Source organism: Hypanus sabinus, chromosome 4, assembly GCF_030144855.1.
Source record: "Hypanus sabinus isolate sHypSab1 chromosome 4, sHypSab1.hap1, whole genome shotgun sequence".
Classification (NCBI taxonomy): domain Eukaryota; kingdom Metazoa; phylum Chordata; class Chondrichthyes; order Myliobatiformes; family Dasyatidae; genus Hypanus; species Hypanus sabinus.
Window position 1 is genome coordinate 94224249 of NC_082709.1, and position 18690 is coordinate 94242938.

General features: G+C 44.9%; 1 protein-coding gene across 3 annotated transcripts in view; it reads right to left on the reverse strand.

Moving 5' to 3' along the window:
* The window catches only part of slc49a4 (solute carrier family 49 member 4), a 130260-nt gene that overhangs the window by 61640 nt on the left and 49930 nt on the right, over positions 1-18690 (reverse strand). For all 3 annotated transcript variants that reach the window (XM_059967678.1, XM_059967680.1, XM_059967679.1), the window contains exon 3: positions 9347-9615. In XM_059967678.1, coding sequence (XP_059823661.1) covers positions 9347-9615 — 269 coding nt within the window. The remainder of the gene's footprint in view (positions 1-9346; positions 9616-18690) is intronic.

The window sequence follows — 18690 nt, forward strand, 5'->3', positions numbered from 1 at the left end:
CCTCTCCCAACAGATTTCCCTTCTTCAGCCCTTTACCTCTCACTAATTGACTTCCCAGCTCATTACTTCACCCTTCCCCCTCTCCCTGTTTCACCTATCACCTACTACCTTATACTTCTTTCACTCCTCCCCCCACCTTCTTATACTGACTTCTAATTTCTTATGTCTAGTCCTGATGAGGGGTCTTGGCACAAAAGTCACCCATTTACTCTTTTTCATGGGTGCTACCTGGCCTGCTGAGCTCCTCCAGCATTTTGTGTGTACTATATTTGTTGCATGGCCAGAAGACATAGAAAAGCAGGACTAGACTGAAATAACTGCAATGGGCATAGGTAATGGAGGATGTGATTGTCGTGAAAGAGCTACTGGTCCAAACTCTGTGGTCTGACTTGCAGTAGAAATCTCTGTCAATGACTTTTGTACAAGACGTTGCTGAGGGTGCACTTTAAATATGCTCAGTTTTAGTCACCTTGCTACAGGAAAGATGCCATTAAGCTAGAAAGAGTGCAAATGAGATTTACAAGGACAGGACTGGGTAATGGAGAGAGGCTGAGTAGACAGATTTTATTCATTGCAGTGTAGAAAATGAAGATTCGGCTTACAGAGGTGTGTAAAATCATGAGGGGCATAAATAGAATGAATGTGCACAATATTTCTTTGCAGGGTTTGTGAATCAAGAATGAGACGGCAAAGGTTAAAGCAAAGAAGTGAGAAGGGTAACTTTTTTTTACCCAGTGGGTACTCCAGAAAGGATGCATCCATTATTAAGGACCTCCAGCACCCAGGGCATGCCATTTTCTCACTGCTACCATCAGGTAGGAGGTACAGAAGTCTGAAGGCACACACTCAGCAATTCAGGAACAGCTTCTTCCCCTCTGCCATCCAATTCCTAAACGGACACTGAACCTGTAAACACTACCTCACTTCTTACGAAATACTATTTCTGGTTTTTGCATGGTTTTTATTCTATTCAATATACGTACACTGCAATTGACTTATTTATTATTATTTTTCTTTGTCTTCTATATTATGTATTGCATTGAACTACTGCTGCTACATTAACAAATTTCATGACACATGCCACTGATAATGAACCTGATTCTCATATATGAAATAAGCTGCCAGTGGAAATGCCAGGTACATTAACAACTTTTAAAAAAACATTTCGACCAGTACGTGGAAATGTTTAGTGGTCCACGGGCCAAACATGGATAAATGGTACTGGCTTAGATGGTCATTTTAGTAATTGTGGAGGAGCTGGGTTGAAGGGGCCATTTCAATGGTCTCTGACTCTGGGACATAATGACTTTACTATGGAACAAGCACAGGTTCAAGATGAAATGGAACAATTTAAAGGGAACCCAAGGGACAATTTGTTTTGACACAGAGGGTCATCCACAGATTGAACAAATCGGCAGAGGAAGTGGTGGCTGTAGGTACAATTATCACATTTAACCTTTCCAACAGGTACACAGATAGGAAAAGCTTAGAGGGATAAGTGCCAAACTCAGGCAATGGGTTATAGACAGCTTGGTCGGAATTCACAATTGGGTCAAAAGGGATGTTTTTCATCTGCGTGATCTGAAGTGTTTAACATTATAAAATAATTTGATGCAGAGAAATTGGAGGAATCCAGAATAAAGAAACCCAATAAAATTAGTTAGCTCACTCTGAAAGGAAATAACTCATCATGGTACATGGTTATGAATGGGTTATCCAGCATTTGTTGCCTATCCCAAACTATCCTCAACATGGCAGTGGAAGCTATCTTCTTAAACAGCTGGAAATGATATTCTCAGTATTGTTGGTGTGGGAGTTTATGTTACAAACAAGAGTTATTGAAATACAAATCAGAGAGGTGTGTGAATTAAAAGGGAATATTTGCATACAGACTGCTTCCTTCTGGGTGACATTTGTCAGGCAAGAAATAATCCTCTGCTGATGCTGGATCAGTTATACTTGGTGACAAATTTTTAATTAAATAAAAACAACCCAAAAAAAAGGCACTTCAGAGGAGCGATATGAAACAAAACAACATTGAGCCACAGTGATGACCAGTTAAGTCAAGGTGGCAGAAGTTAAGGAACATTACATAAATAAGGAGATAGAAGGGACAGATGTTTTGAGAGGGAATTTCAGGGCTTACATAATCACTAAGGCACTGTGTTTAAATTCAGGATTGACCAAGAGGTTTCTGAAGTGCAAGGCAGAAGGAAATTAGAGAAATGAAAAGCCATAGAGCGATACAGAAATGGAAGATACAAAGGTGTATATAATCATGAGATATATCATTAGGATGAATGAACACAATTGTTTTCCCAAAATTAGAGGTACAGGTTCAAAGTAAAAGGGGAAAGATTTAAAAGGGACCCAAGGGTGGTGTGTATATGGAACAAACACAATAAAGGAAGTGATTGAGGCAGGTACAAAACACCTTTTAGAGCAATTTGGACAGAAAAAGTTTACTAGAATTGTCAGCGATTTTTTGGCTGAGCACATGTAGAATTAACATAACTGACTTCAGCCACCAGCATTCAGATTTGAATATGCACTGTCAATTTAATTTAAAATGCAGCTCTGAACAATAAATTCCTAAAAGCCTTGAATCACCAACCAAACAATGCTGATTAAAATTCATTTAGATGTCTGTGGTCTGAGTGCAAATCGAGAGGTGTGAAATTGTGGATACATTGTAAATGGAATTGCCCTTTAATGTTTAGCACAAAAAATATCAAGTAGCGTGGACCAGCCACACCTTTCGTTTGAAAGTGTCTTCATATGATGCCTGCTGTATCTTGTTTTGACAAATAAAGCAGCTGCTCCATAACTAACAGTACTTTTCTCCAGTGACTTCATTCACCCAACATTTGGTGTCAAGCATGGGATAACTGCTTGCAACGTATTGTGTGGCCAGTGATCAACAGTCTAAGGGATGAGTATTTTTAAAATTAGTACTCACACTTGGATCTGTTCGTGTCGGTGGTACAGGGGAACATGAGGTATCACAAACATAAACAGCTGAACCGGTAGATATAAAAGTCGTGTGTACATGTCTATGTGTGTTTACGTAGGAGACGAAACATTGTGGGTATAATTTGATGAGACAGAGCTACCAGTTGCGAAAGATGGTTATTGAAGGTTCGGGACGCCAATGGGGGTATGTATACTCATGCTGCATTTTAGCATACAGGTTTTGTGAGTGTGATGTAAAGGAACACATCAGGCATCATGGGAAAAGGCACACAAAACACAGACTCCACAATCTGCCACTTTTAAGTATGCATAATTTAAATGCTACCACCCTTCATTTATATTTTGCATAATGTGGGAATTAGTGTGGAGATATTTCACCGAGAAATTTTACCCAGATACATTTGTCAGTATAACTGCTACTGAAGTCAGGCAATGTCAGATCAAGAATCCTGATGATCCAAGCCAGCCCTTGACTCAGATTATAACTATTCATAAATCCTTCACCCCCCCAGGGAGAAACAGAGCATTTCGTCAGAGTTGCCCTCACTTAAAGTTGTACGTGGGAATTCGGAATTCTGGTATAAGCTTGAGGAAATGGTTGAAATTCACCAGGTGCGCCTTAAAGATATACATGAGTTGGTAAAAGTGAAGTGCTCTAGGAATATGTGGGACACTATGGGCCAGGGGTGCGGGATGGTACCTGAGCAACTACTGGGAATGCCAGCAATGGAGAAAAATATTGCCTTTTTAAGGGGGAAGTGAGACAGTGACCCAGAGAGGTGAGAGTAACTGGGGAACGATAATGGCAATGATTCAACAAGCTGATGAGACAGCCATGGATTATGCAGAATGTACACATCAGGCATATGAGGTAGATTCAGAGTTGGATAATCCAGGGAGGGATGTCCCAGTCTTTCTGAAAATAACGAAGGAAGGCCTGAGCTCAGCCCACCAGGAAGTTTCAGATTTAGGGATAGGAAGAAACTGCTGAAATAGACGTGAAAGGGTAAAGGAGTTGACATGCAATGGCTGTGGCCTAGAGGGACATGGTTGAAGGTAGTGTGCAAAAATGAGGGAAGGAAAACAAATGAAAGTCACAGCAGGCACGTAATCTCTCACTATCAGCATCCAGTCTGACCAATCTCACCATCAATCTGATTATAGAGCTGTTGAAGTCGGCTTCTAGGTCAGAAAAAGTTGTGGCGGCTGCCCTCACTCCCTACTGCCAGCGCTGGTGACCAGTGGATGTGCACAACAGCATTGTTAGGGGGATGGCAATGTGACATGTTAGTTGATACAGGGGCATCGGTATCAATAACTGAACCGCCCTGCCAACAACCAGACAGGATATTCAAATTACAGGTGAAGAGGGAAAATGGTGAAAGAAATGTAGAAAGAAGCAAGTCACAGAAACCTGAAATAGCTTCCAGTGCATTTCCGGGTCTGTCCAAATAACAAGGGTACCATTCTAGGAATTAGACTTCCTAAGAAATGTGGGACCTTTATAGATCAAGGAACGGGAGATGATTGGGAAATTTTTAAGGAACAACAAAACTTAACTAAAAAGGCAATACGGGGAGAAAAAATGAGGTACGAACGCAAGCTAGCCAGGAATATAAAGGAGGATAGCAAAAGCTTTTTTAGGTATGTGAAAAAAAGAAGATAGTTAAGAACAATGTTGGGTCCTTGAAGAATGAATTGGGTGAAATTATTATGGGAAACAGAGAAATGGCAGAAGAATTTAATAAGTACTTTAGATCTGTCTTCACTAGGGAAGACACAAGCAATCTCCCAGATGTATGGATGGGCCAAGGACATAGGGTAACAGAGGAAATGAAACAGATTGATCTCAGAATGGCGGTGTAGGCTCAAAGGGCCGAATGGTCTACTTCTGCACCTATTGTCTATTGTCTATAGAAGCAATATGTATAAGCCAGGAGCAATGAACACATACAACCAATAGAGAACACAACACAGCCAGCACAGCCACAGGGTATAGTGAAGGAACTAAAACACCAGTAGATATTCAGAGAGACTGCATCATTGACTAACCCACTTAAAATGGCCACTAAAGAAGCCCAATGGATCATATCAGTTAACAATAAACTATATCGCCCTTAATAAGACCACGCTGAGATTGCATCCCACTGTGGCAAGCCCTGCAACAATCCTGAATGGCCTGTCTCCAGAACAGTTTTCTGTTATGGATATTGCTAATCCCCTTAGCACCTGAGTCCCAAAAGCGATTTCCCTTCACCCTGGGTGGGCAGCAGTATATGCGGACCAGACTCCCTCAGGGATTCCAGAATAGCCCTGCCATTTTTCATAAGGTCATGGCACAGACTTTGGAAAACCTCAGTCTGCCACCCTACCAGTCAGCCATCTTACAACATGTAGACGATCTACAAATTGCTTTGGAAGATGAAGCAGATTACTTTGGGGCATTTTTATTTTATATTAAAAGTGATACTGTGAGATGAGGGGTTTAAAATCAGTCAACACTAAACTATAGGAAAGCAAACTGTACAGTACAAAGACTATGCTGTTACCCCAGGGGAGGAAGAACACGTCAGAATGCAGACTTTCAACAATCAGCTTCATGTCCCCCCCACTAAGTAAATGCAAGGGGAGTGAAAAAGGTAATGGGTCTAATCAATTACTGCCATAATTTCATACCAGTGTTCTCAGCACCAGTGAGGTCTTGATTAAAGGAGGGAAGCCCCTCTGGAGGAAGTAAGATGGGGCAAGACAAGGAAAAAGGCTTTCACAGGTATCAAGAAAGCCCTGGTCTTTGCAACAACACTGGGATTACCAGATGTGGCTCACTCCTTTCACCTATAATGCAGCAATCAGGAAGGGTATTATAAAGCAGTAGGAGCACAGGACCACAAGGATACAAGAAAGCCAGTGGCATATTATTCAACAATACAGACACCCGTTGCAGCAGAACTTCCTCACAGTGTAGCAGTTTTAGAGTGTTCCACATGGACAGTGTGAGTAAGTGAAACAGTTGTAATGATAGGACAATTCACACAATACAAATAGCATTGTACAGTTTCTGAATTTGGAGAGGTTACGAGCAGTCACTGACAGAAGGGCAGCTTAGGAGGCATTTTTCATCCTCAAAGACACGTCAGTAACAAAAGTTCGGGACAGTGGAATGAATCCTGTGAGCATCACCTTAACAGAGGGGGAAGGCAGAGGAGTGTTAAATGGAAGTTGGGCTGGAAGAAGAAACTGATGTGAAGGAAACATGTATGAAAGGGGAGGCAGAAGAATTTTTTTTATATATATAGAAGGTCTCAGAGGTACATGGACTGGAAGACACAGACTGGGAGGGCCGTGGTGAAGAAAACAAAAGAAAAATTAGTTTCAGGAGCACTGCCAGGGGGTTGCTCCGCTCAGGTGGCACCACTGGCAGCCCTGATAGAACCACTGCACTACAGTACAGGCAGATGTGCAAATATATATGCAGATAACCAGTATGCCTTTGGGGTGGTGCATGATTATCTAATGTCATGGGCACAACGAGGATCTGTAACCTCAACAGGGCCAGATATTCAGCACGGCCACCTAATACAACTGCTGGAAGCAGCAAGTCTGCCAGCACAGTAAAAGCTCACCAGAAAGGGGAGCGTAAGGAACACAGAGGAAATGAGTGGGCAGACATCAGTGCAAAGGCAGCAAAACAGAGACAAGGGGAAATTGAAATTGTAAGAGCACAGATAGAAATGACTCAAGCCAGTTTATTAAAGCTACATGAAGAGGTGAAGACAGAAGAGAAGGAAAAATGGAGCAGAAAGGGAGCAAAGAAGGAAACAGCTGGGAGCTGGACCCATGGGGAGGAAGGAATTGCAGTGGCCCCACAATGTATTGGGCAGATACTATCAAGTTATATTATGGGATGTGTAGTGTGTAGGCCTCCGTTAGTCTCGATAGACCATGGATTTGCATCTTGGCAAGTTTCCAAGGCACAAGCCTGGGCAAGGTTTTTTTTTAATGTAAGACTGGCAGTTGCCCAAGCTGCAAGTCTCCCCTCTCCACGCCACTGATGTTGTCCAAGGGAAGGGCATCAGGACCCATACAGCTTGGCACCAGTGTCGTCGCAGAGCAATGTGTGGTTAAGTTCCTTGTCTAAGGACACCCACCAAAGCTTGAACTAGCAACTGTCAGATCACTAGACGAATGCCTTAACCAATTGGCCCTGCACCAACACTATTATGGGGTAATGCATCACAGAAGGCAGAGCATTATCATGACCCTGCAGCAGGGCTGGTGGTGGCCAGGGATGGGAGGGAATGTTGAGAAATTCTGCTGCCATTGAATCATTTGTGCCCCAGCAAAATTCTGTTAAGGGCATAAAAATACAGCTGGCAAACCAGCCATATTCGAGGGGACCCTGGGAAAACATCAAGATGAACTTATGGGCCCCTTGCCAAAGAGTGAGGGGAAAAGCTACCATCTTGTAATTATGGACTATTTCACCCAGAGGGTAGAAGCTTTCCCAACAAGGGAAGCTTTCCACCATCAAAGCCTTCCCACCATCAGCACAGCTACAAGGATTCTAATTCAGGAAATCCTCCCAAGGTGGGGAGCCCCAGTCCAGGTGGGCCTGCATTAGGGAGCACATTTCACAGGGAAAGTGATGAAGGAAATATGCTGACCGTTAGGAATTCGACAACGGTTCCATGTACCTTACCACTCTCAGAGTTCAGGAATGGTAGCAAGATAGAACATAGAAACACAGAAAACCTACAGCACAATACAGGCCCTTTGGCCCACAAGGTTGTGCCAAACATGTCCCTACCCTAGAAATTACTAGGCTTACCTACAGCCCTCTATTTTTCTAAGCTCCATTTACCTATCCAAAAGTCTCTTAAAAGACCCTATCGTTTCTGCCTCCACCACCTTTGCCGGCAGTCCATTCCACACACTCACCACTCTGAGTAAAAAAAAAACTTACCCCTGACAAGATGAACCAAACAATCAAGAACGTCTTAGCCAAAACTATAATGGAGACAGGAAAAACATAGGTTGATATAATACAAGGAATCCTGATGAGATTGCAAGCAACCCCAAACCACACAAGGGGTCTCAGCCCCTGTGAATTATTGACAGGGGCAAGCATGGGGTTGTTACGGGTTGTGATGGGACTGGGATTTACAAAGCTAAAATGACAAAATGTGTGACAGACCTTTGAAACCAACTTAAAGTGTTGAAGGACTGGGAAAAACAGCAGCACATTGCTGATCAGAGAGAGATGGAGGGAAAGGAGATAGTCCTCGCACATCAGGGTGACCAAGTCATGGTGAGGGTGCTACCTGGAAGGGCAGGGTTTGATCCCAGATGGATAGGACCACAGATGGTACTTTTATCAATTGACATTTGCAGACTTGGCGGGGCAGCCAGTGGAAATGCTGGACTCAGGTTAAACCTTCCTGTTGCTCCCACAGACAGAGTGGGGATTAAGTGTACCCAGAAACTGTGTAATTACAGAGAACTTAAGAGATAAACACCAGCCAGTCACTTCAGAACTGACCACAGTTAATGGAAACACACCCACAGCAAACACAAAGGCAGAAAACACCAAAAGCGTGAATAGCATGCTAAAAGTGTGATGGAAACAGTATTCTGTAATGAAAGCTGAAGGTAGCTGATCAGTTGAATAGCATAGAAAAATAATTAGAGGAAATTCTGAGGTAGGGTATTTTTGCTGTCCTATTTCAGTAGATCTTCCTTAAGGATTGCCTTTCCTGGTACAAATTTATTTTTGTCCAGGAGTGTAGAAAAAAAGGTACTGTTGAGGAAATTTTAGGTCTAGCACATGCAGCAATTAACGAAACTGACTTCGGCCACTAGCCTTCAGATTTGAATACGCATTGTCGATTTAATTTAAAATGCAGCTCTGAACAATAAGTTCTTAAATGCCTTGAATGGACGGACCAGACAATGCTGATTAAAATTAATTTAGATGTCTGTGGTCTGGGCGCAAAACCGAAGGTGTGAAGTTTGTGTGCAGTCTCAAAGAAAGCATTGTAGACACATTGTAAATATGGAATTATCCTCTGATGTTTAGCACATAAAATATCAAGTAGCATGGGCCAGCCACACCTTTTAGACCAAAAGCATCTCCATATGTTGCCTGCTGTATTGAGCTTTGTCAAATAAAGCGTCTGCTTCATATCTACCAATATTTTTCTCCAGTGACTTCATTCTCAGTACAACAGAGTACATGCCAAATGCAAGTGAATGGGGCCGGTTTAGATGAGCACCTTGGTCGGCACATGTATTACTCTGTAGCTCCTGCAACTATTCTGTACACATGGATATACAAAAATTAGAGAAACATTTAAAAACAATTAGGGTTATTCACCTGCATATAGCAATATTTGGATACGTTCCTTTATGGATTCATTGCTATTACTGGAGGCAGTGAGCAACGGAGTAGTACCATTGGGTGCTGGAACTACAAATGGGCCCACCAAAAACGCACAAGCCCCTCCAAAGTAGTTGAATAGTGAGGCAATGGCAGTGGCTGTAGCCCTCTCATCTGGTGCAAACCAGGTTGTTGAAAGAAATGGAGGTGCATTCACAACAACAGGACCAGCTAATCCATTCAGCAGCTGTCCTGTATGGATCAACCTAGAAACAGAATACACAAATTACAATGAAAATACTGTATATGCCAATGTCTACTGTACAGTATGCACAACTAAAGTCATTTTCAATATTAAGTTAGTTTTAATTCACTTTCAAAATTGTGTACAAATGAGCAAAGGCAATTTTACAGTCAACTTCAGAACCTCTGCAGAATTCTGCAAACCCACAAGGTCTAAAAGGGTCAAGCTATTAGATAGGTCTAGAATTTTATTCAAACTCTTGATGTTTGTATAGTCAAGGGCAAGTCCAATAAAGAAATGGTGTATTAGAGTAATATAGCTTATTTGTTGGAACAACCCCTGTATTGCTAACAAGCCAAATAGTTGATATAAAATTTTTGGAAACACATTGCTTTGCACAATGTCAAGAACAGTTTTAAGATGTTTCAGTTATCTTTGGTTGGCAAGAACATTAACAACTTTATAATTCCCAGAAAAATGGCAACTCAGTAATGCTCTTGTAACCCTCTCACTGGGCTTGTATACAAACCTGGCTCCATTAGTTAACCCTGGTAACAGCTATGTAACTCAGTGGTGAGAAGGCCACCTTTCATAAGTAATGTACATCTAGGATTGGTATGATTTGGGGTTCAACCAAACAGGAAATTTGCAATGTTCCGATTAAGGAACATTGATTATAGCGAATGTTGTGTAAATATTGCTCCATGCAAATTTATTGTTTCCCCAGAAAATTAACAGATTGTACACCAGCATAAAATTACATAAGGAAATATATTTACCAAAGTTTCAACTTCAACAGTCACAAAAAAAACCCATTACAGTTAAACGAGTCCAATGTGCACATAAATGTTGGAGCTCATTTCTGGAGTAGTCAGCTATATTGCTTCACTCATGCACTGAACTCACATTCTGCATGAAGGACACTAGGCAGTTTGAACTTCCCTCAATGACCAACACGAACGAAATGGCTCTCTCTAAAGTATTGACACTTCCTCCTTGAAGCCACTGATCTGCAAAAAGCACTTCTTACAACAGGGTCTGTCCTTCAAACAACATACTGCAGCATGTTCCCTTACCAGCTGCTCAGCAACTTCCCCCAAAAGACCCAAAACCAGACTACTGTCCTTCAGAAGTCTGATCCCACCCAGCTCTCCCAAATCTTCCACCAGGCAGAAGGTTACATTTGGCTGACACAACATTCTCAAGTTGGACAACATGGCTCCTTATCTTTAGTGTGCTTGTGCAGAAAGATGCAAAAATAAGAATATCTCACAGCATAGCAGTAGAAATCTTAACCAACGTGTTAGACATCAACAGATTGACAAATCAGCAGAGTATTTCTGAATTGATTAAAAGAGCATAGTGCAACAACCAAAAAGGATACGCACTCAACCCCAGGTACCACTCCAGAGTCTCCTTTCAAAATAGAATAACAGAGTTTTATGGCAAACAGAATATTTGAACAATAAGGTATTTTTATGCACATGAAGATTTACAGCAGTGTAAATCCCATATACATTAAATTTTGGATAACAAAGTTAGCTTCAGCATGAGAGAAGGATGACAGATCCAGATTGAAATTACAAGTAGGGCAAGGGATTTGGCATGACAAAATGATCTGTGAAAAGCCATACTTGTCAAGTGAGGTTTGTCTAATTGCTGCCCACATTCTGGCAGCAGTAAAGATACAAGTAACCAAGTACAGTTGTATAATGTTACGTCCGTAGCCCCCTCCTTTGTGAGAATCACCAGATCACTGTTGGGTTGAGTCAAAAGGGGGCCCAAGACATGAGGGGGAGACGTGCAGGATATCACGTTTCTCCCCCCCCCCCCCCCCCATAGCGATGTAAAGCTACGGGACATGGCCATTGTCTCTTGGAGACAGATTTGTGGCATGAGATGCTCTGCTACGTGAATGCCCTTGGGCAAAGTGAGGTTGAGGGAGAGATTGCATCACCAACCTGACTGACATCTACAACCCTGCGAGTCAGAATAAAAGAGGGGCTGTAGGAACAACCCCTCAGACGCACCAGAAGAAACGTTAAGCGACCACGTAACAGCAGACAGTCATCGGAAACCAAGCCATGTGCGTTCAATTCCGTGGCTGGAATTGGTGGCTGAAACCATGGAAAACAGCTTTTTAGCTAACAACGGGGAAACCTGCTCCTCTGACTCAACGGATTGGCATCTTAAAAGACTTGGGCAAGTTTAAACCGCATCACTTTTAAACCCAACAACGCTGCAGCTTGAATGAACTGATAGTGACTTATCTTTCCATCTGACAATACAGTAACCCCTAGACAATGATAGAGTTATTTCTTATCGGTTATTATTATACCCGAGCTTAGATTTAGTATTGACGACGTATATTATCTGTATGTTTGCATTAATCTTCTTTTTGCGCCCTTTATCAATAAATACTTTTAAAAATAGTACCATCAGACTTCAACGGACCTCTCTATCTTTGCTGGTAAGTGATCCAGTTACGGGAATTTCGTAACAATAATAAAAGATTACTTCCCGCTATACATTATTTCTTGATGATAAATTAATTAAATTAAGTAGTTGTATGGAAATACCTTAGGCTTAGGGACTTGGTCAGCCAAATGCTAAGAATTTACTGAGGAAAAACTCAGGAAGAGTTCCCCTTTCCAGCAAACAGAGCCCACATGTCACATAAAGCCATACCTTAGGCATCCAAGGTACAGGCTCCAATAACCAAAGCATTAAAAAATCCCAACTACACATAAAATGTTGCCAAGAACATTAAGCTTAGAACAAAAACTGAACTTAAACAATACTGTGCAGAAGTTTTAGACACAGGTTTAAAAAATTCTGTAAAGTTAAGATGCTTTCAATAATAATGAGAAGCTTTTAAGTATCAAAAATTTTACTATAAAGAGCAGTAAACAGTAAAAATAAAAAATAAATTAAATCTATATTTGGTCTGACCACCCCTTCCCTTTAAAACACCATCAGTTCTCTAAGGTACAATGCCCTGCAGTTTTATAAGAAAAAAGGTTGTTCCAAGCGTCTTGGAGAACTTGCCACAGTTTTGCCGACTTCTCTCCAGGCAATCTCAGACAGCCTCAATAATACTGAGATCACACCATTTGTTGCAGAACTCCTTTTTGCTGAGAATAGTTCTATATGACCTTGGCCATTGTCCTGCTGCAGAATGAAGTTGGAAACAATCAGATGTCTCCCTGATTGTGTGATGGATGAGAATCTCCTTGTGCTTCTCAGCATTGAGGATTCCATTAATTTTGACTGGATCACCAACTCCATTTGTAGAAATGGAGCCACACACCTGCAGAGAGAGCCTCCGCCGTGCTTCACTGTTGGCTGCAGACACTCATCCACATAGTCCTCACCAGCTCTTGTACAAACTGCCTCATGTTTGAGCTAAAAATGTCGTCCAGAGCACTTGCTGCCATTGTTCAGTACCTCAGTCCATATGTTTTGTGTATCTCTTACTTTGTTTCCATTGTGGAGTAATGGCTCTTTGACAGCAGCTCTTCCATGAAGAACACTTCTGACACAGAGGGGTATCCTTGGGTTCCAGTGGTTTCTGTTATATCAGAGCTGATAGCAGTGCTGGAATTCTTCCCAGTTTGACGTATTATTTGACGTAGTTTGTCCGCGGCACTGTTTCTGCAGCTGACCATCTACATTTCTGGTCCTTAACCTTGCCAGTGTCTTTCTGCTTCTTCAAAAGAAGTTGGACAGCACATCTTGAAACTCCTGTCTGCCGCAAAATTTCTGCTTGGGACAGACATTGCTGATGCAGGATGACCACCTTGTGCCTTGTTGCTGTGCTCACTCTTATCATGGTGTAAGAATTGCTAACTTGAAATTAAACTGTTACATGTGCCACGCCCTCACCATTTAGCGTGGTTGTCCTTTGCCCAGTTTGATTCCTTCTACACCGGTTTCTGTTTCAGTAAATCATTCAACTCATTGTCATTGATCATTAGCACCTGTTTGTTAGCTTTGTTTAATCACGCACTGGGATATATACCAACAACATAATCAACTTTTTATTTGAAAAGTGGTCTATTACTTAACATGTTACTTTAACAAAATAGAAGAGTTTCTAACATTTAATGTTTTTGGAAAATGAATGTTTGAAAATCTAAAATGTGCTCTTTTCTACTGACACACTAATGCAGAAGACAAATAACTAAAGATCTAAAACAAAATTTAAATAAAAAATCTATGGTGCCTAAGACTTTTGTACAGAACTGTATATACACTTTATTAATGATCAGAAAATGCTTGAGGAAATCTGGCTTGTGCACCATTATGACTGCTTTACATCGAACACAAAATAGAACAATTTATTTTTAGAGAACCAGACAGTCTTTGGAGTTTGAGTAAGGTTAGACAGTAAACTAGCAACAGCTGGAGCAAATATAGGAGAATGGCTTGGTTCCAATTTTAAACATGGCCCTATGAATACTTGTTTTGATTTAAACAAACAGAATGCATTAAAGAAACAATGTGCCTAATCATTTTTAAAATAATTTGAAGGAAAAAAAGAGAGTATCTTTAAAGCAGAGAATAATAACCAAACATACAGAGATCTTGGCATCCTATAGACCATGACTTGCAAAAGATCAGGAAGCAGCTACAACAAGCAATTAAGAAAGTCAAAGGAATACTATCATTTATTGATAAGAGGAATTGAAAACAAAAGGGGGGAGTGGCGACCCTCTTTTCCAGCACACTCGAACTGGCTCACAAAGTGGTGCGCGCCGGCACTGAGACCGGTCCCAAAGAGGGCGCCAAGCCTGCTTCACCAGCAAGGGGAAAAACCCGCACATGGGACGGGACTGTGAATATGCGCTCCCTACCGCGAAGTTTGAATAAAGCCCTTTTGCAACTGCAGCTCACCGACTACTTGTCGTTATTTCAGCGCTGTGTGTAGCATACCGCTACAATTAGTGACCCTGATGGCCCAAACGATATTTGGACCAGAGATAAATGACGCCGCATCTGTTCATGCAGTTTCGTTAAAACCGCCAAGCTTCGGGACGCTGCGACCTAACCTATGGTTCCAGCAAGCAGAAGCCCAATTCCACATTCGGCAGATAACCCTGGATGCCACACGTTACTACTATGTGGTGAGCTCCCTCAACCAGAAGACAGCCACCCAGGTTGAGGAGTTCATACAGTCGCCCCCGGAGGATGGCAAATACACAGAATTCAAAGCCCTGCTCATAAGGACTTTTGGACTCTCACGGCCTGCTTACTGCACCTGGATGGTTTGGGAGACAGGCCACCATCGGCTTTGATGAACGAGATGTTGTCCCTGACTGGAGGGCACAAGCCCTGCCTCATGTTTGAACAGGTGTTCCTGGAGCAGCTGCCTGAGGACATACACCTGCTGCTGTCTGACGTGGATTTCAGCGACCCCCGGAAGGTGGCGGCCTGGGCAGACGTGCTGTGGAAAGCCAAGAAAGAGAGTGGGGCGTCCGTCGCACAGATCACCAGGCCACACTCCCAGCAGCAGACCAGACCAGGCCTGGCCGCAGAGCCCACTAGCCCCAGAGGCAGGGGTGAGGAGACCAACGAACAATGGTGCTTCTACCACCAGTGGTGGTGCTCAGAAGCCCACCGCTGTAGCCCGCCCTGCAAGTTCCCGGGAAACGGCAGGGCCAGCCACCGTTGATGGCTACAGCGGCTGGCCATCAGGATAGCCTCCTGTATGTCTGGGACAAGCAGTCAGGACGCCGCTTTTTGGTCGACACCGGAGCCGAGATCAGCGTCTTACCTCCAATGAGTTACGACACCCGCAACAGAGAACCAGGTCCCACCCTGAGGGCCGCGAACGGCAGCACAGTAAGGACCTACGGCACCCGTACGGTGCAGCTACAGTTCAGCTCCAGCTGGCTCACGTGGGACTTCACACTGGCCACCATAGCCCAACCGCTCCTGGGAGCGGATTTTTTTGCGAGCTCACAGCCTACTGGTCGACCTGCCAAGGAAGAGACTGGTCCACGCCGAGAACTTTCAAACGTTATCCCTGAGTGAAGCCCAGTTGCTGGCCCCACACCTAGACTCCATCACGCTGTCCGACAACAACTTCACCAGGGTCCTGGCAGATTTCCCATCGCTTCAGGCACTGCAGTTCACGGCAGCCATGCCCAGACACGGCGTACGGCACCACATCCTGACACAAGGACCACCCCTCCACGCCCGTGCTCGAAGGCTTCCCCCAGACAAGCTCCAACTAGCGAAGGAGGAGTTCAAGAGGATAGAGGAATTGGGGATCATACGGCGGTCCGACAGCCCATGGGCCTCCCCCCTGCACATGGTGCCCAAAGCAACAGAGGGCTGGAGACCATGCAGCGACTACCGCAGGCTGAACGAGACTACAACACCGGACTGCTACCCTGTGCCGCACATTCAGGACTTTGCAGCAAACCTGCACGGTGCACGGATCTTCTCCAAGGTAGACCTTGTCCAGGGATACCATCAAATCCCGATGCATCCAGACGACGTCCCCAAAACAGCACTCATCACCCTGTTCGGCCTTTTCGAGTTCCTCCGCATGCCGTTTGGCCTAAAGAATGCCGCACGGACGTTTCAGCGGTTAATGGATGTGGTGGGACGTGACCTGGACTTCGCTTTCATCTATTTGGACGACATCCTCAGAGCCAGCAGTAGTCGTCAGGAGCATTTGTCCCACCTCCGTCAACTCTACGGCCGACTGAGTGAACACGGCCTAACAATCAACCCGGCCAAATGCCAGTTCGGGCTCGACACCACCGACTTCCTGGGCCACGGGATTACTAAAGACGGAGCAACCCCTCTGCCCGCCAAGGTAGACGCGGTCCGCCATTTCCCCCGACCCAACACAATCAAAGGCCTTCAGGAATTCGTGGGTATGGTAAATTTCTACCACCGCTTCCTCCCTTCAGCAGCCCGAATCAGGTGCCCCCGTTCGCCCTGATGTTGGGTAAGGGCAAGGACAGTACCTGGGTTGAGGAGTCCGCCGCCGCTTTCATTAAAACCAAAGAAGCCTTGGCAAATGCAGCGATGCTAGGGCACCCCAGAACGGACGCCCCTACCACCCTCACAGTGGACGCATCTAACACGGCAGTCGGTGGAGCACTGGAACAACTCGTGGGTCGCTGGCAACCCCTGGTGTTTTTCAGCAAACACCTACAACCACCCGAGCTCAAATTCAGTGCTTTTGACCGGGAACTGTTGGCGCTATACCTGGCAATCCAGCAATTCAGGTACTTCTTAGAAGGTAGGCCCTTCACCACATTCATGGACCACAAGCCGCTTACCTTTGCGTTCACGAAAGCATCCAACCCCTGGTCGTCCCGCCAGCAGCGACATCTGTCCTACATCTCCGAATACAAGACGGATGTCCTGCATGCCTCGGGAAAGAACACTGTCGTGGCAGACGCCATCTTCATATAACCATATAACAATCACAGCACGGAAACAGGCCATCTTGGCCCTCCTAGTCCGTGCTGAACTCTTAATCTCACCTAGTCCCACCTACCCGCACTCAGCCCATAACCCTCCACTCCTTTCCTGTCCATATACCTATCCAATTTTACCTTAAATGACACAACTGAACTGGCCTCTACTACTTCTACAGGAAGCTCATTCCACACAGCTATCACTCTCTGAGTAAAGAAATACCCCCTCGTGTTTCCCTTAAACTTCTGCCCCCTAACTCTCAAATCATGTCCTCTCGTTTGAATCTCCCCTACTCTCAATGGAAACAGCCTATTCACGTCAACTCTATCTATCCCTCTCAAAATTTTAAATACCTCAATCAAATCCCCCCTCAACCTTCTACGCTCCAATGAACCTTCTCTTCAGACCTAACATCCAAGCCCTGTCCCAGGGGGTAGACTATGAAGCGCTGGCGGAGGTGCAGCAGGCAGACGAGGAGATCCCTAGTTACAGAACTGCAGTCTCCGGTTTGCAGCTCCAGGACCTCCCCGTGGGCCCAGGTGAGAGGACCCTACTCTGTGCCGTCACCACCGGCCAACCCCACCCCATCAACCCAGCAGCCTGGCGGTGGCGCGTTTTCAACTCCATTCACAACTTAGCGCACCCCTCCATCAGGTCAACCGTCCGGATGGTAGCCAACAGGTTCGTTTGGCACAGACTCCGCAACCAGGTCAGTGAATGGCCAAAACATGCATGCACTGCCAAACAGCCAAGGTGCAGCGGCACACCAAAGCCCTGCTGCAGCAGTTCCACCCCACCCACTGGTGATTCGACCATATTCTTGTGGATATTGTGGGTCCCCGCCAGTGTCGCGAGGAGCACGGCACCTCCTGACTATCGTGGACCGGTTCACAAGATGGCCAGAGGCGGTCCCACTCACTGACACCACCTCCAAATCCTGCACCTGAGCACTGATTGTAACCTGGGTATCTCGCTTTGGTGTACCAGCCCACATTACCTTCGACAGAGGCGCCCAGTTCACCTCCAGCCTATGGTCAGCTATGGCCAGCCTTTTGGGGACACAGCTGCACTCCACAACTGCCTACCACCCACAGTCGAACAGACCAGTGGAGTGTTTCCACTGTCACCTGAAGTCGGCTCTCATGGCCCGCCTCACAGGGCCTAACTGGGTGGACGAGCTTCCCTGGGTCCTGCTCGGAATCTGCACGGCGCCAAAGGGGATCTGCACACCTCGTTGGCCAAGTTGGTGTACGGCGTACCCCTGGTCGTCCCAGGAGAGTTCATACCAGCCCCAAGTGGGCAAGAGGAAGAACCCGCAGCAAACCTGGACAAACTACGCGAGAGGCTCAGTAACCTGGCCCCCATACCCACTTCACAGCATGGGCAGAACCCGACCTGCATACCCAAAGACCTGCAAAACTGTGTTCGTTTTTGTATGATGGGACGGACATTGGGCACCGCTACAGCAGCCCTATGAGGGGCCGTTTACGGTGATCAGAAACAATGGGTCCACATTCGAGCTGGACATTGGGGGGGGGAAGACTCAATCCAGCCCATGTGGACTTGGCGCAGCAGGTCGAGATTCAGGCACCACGGTGCAGAGGCAGACCCAGACCGAGGACATTGGGGGGTGTATCGCCGGTTTGGGGGGAGG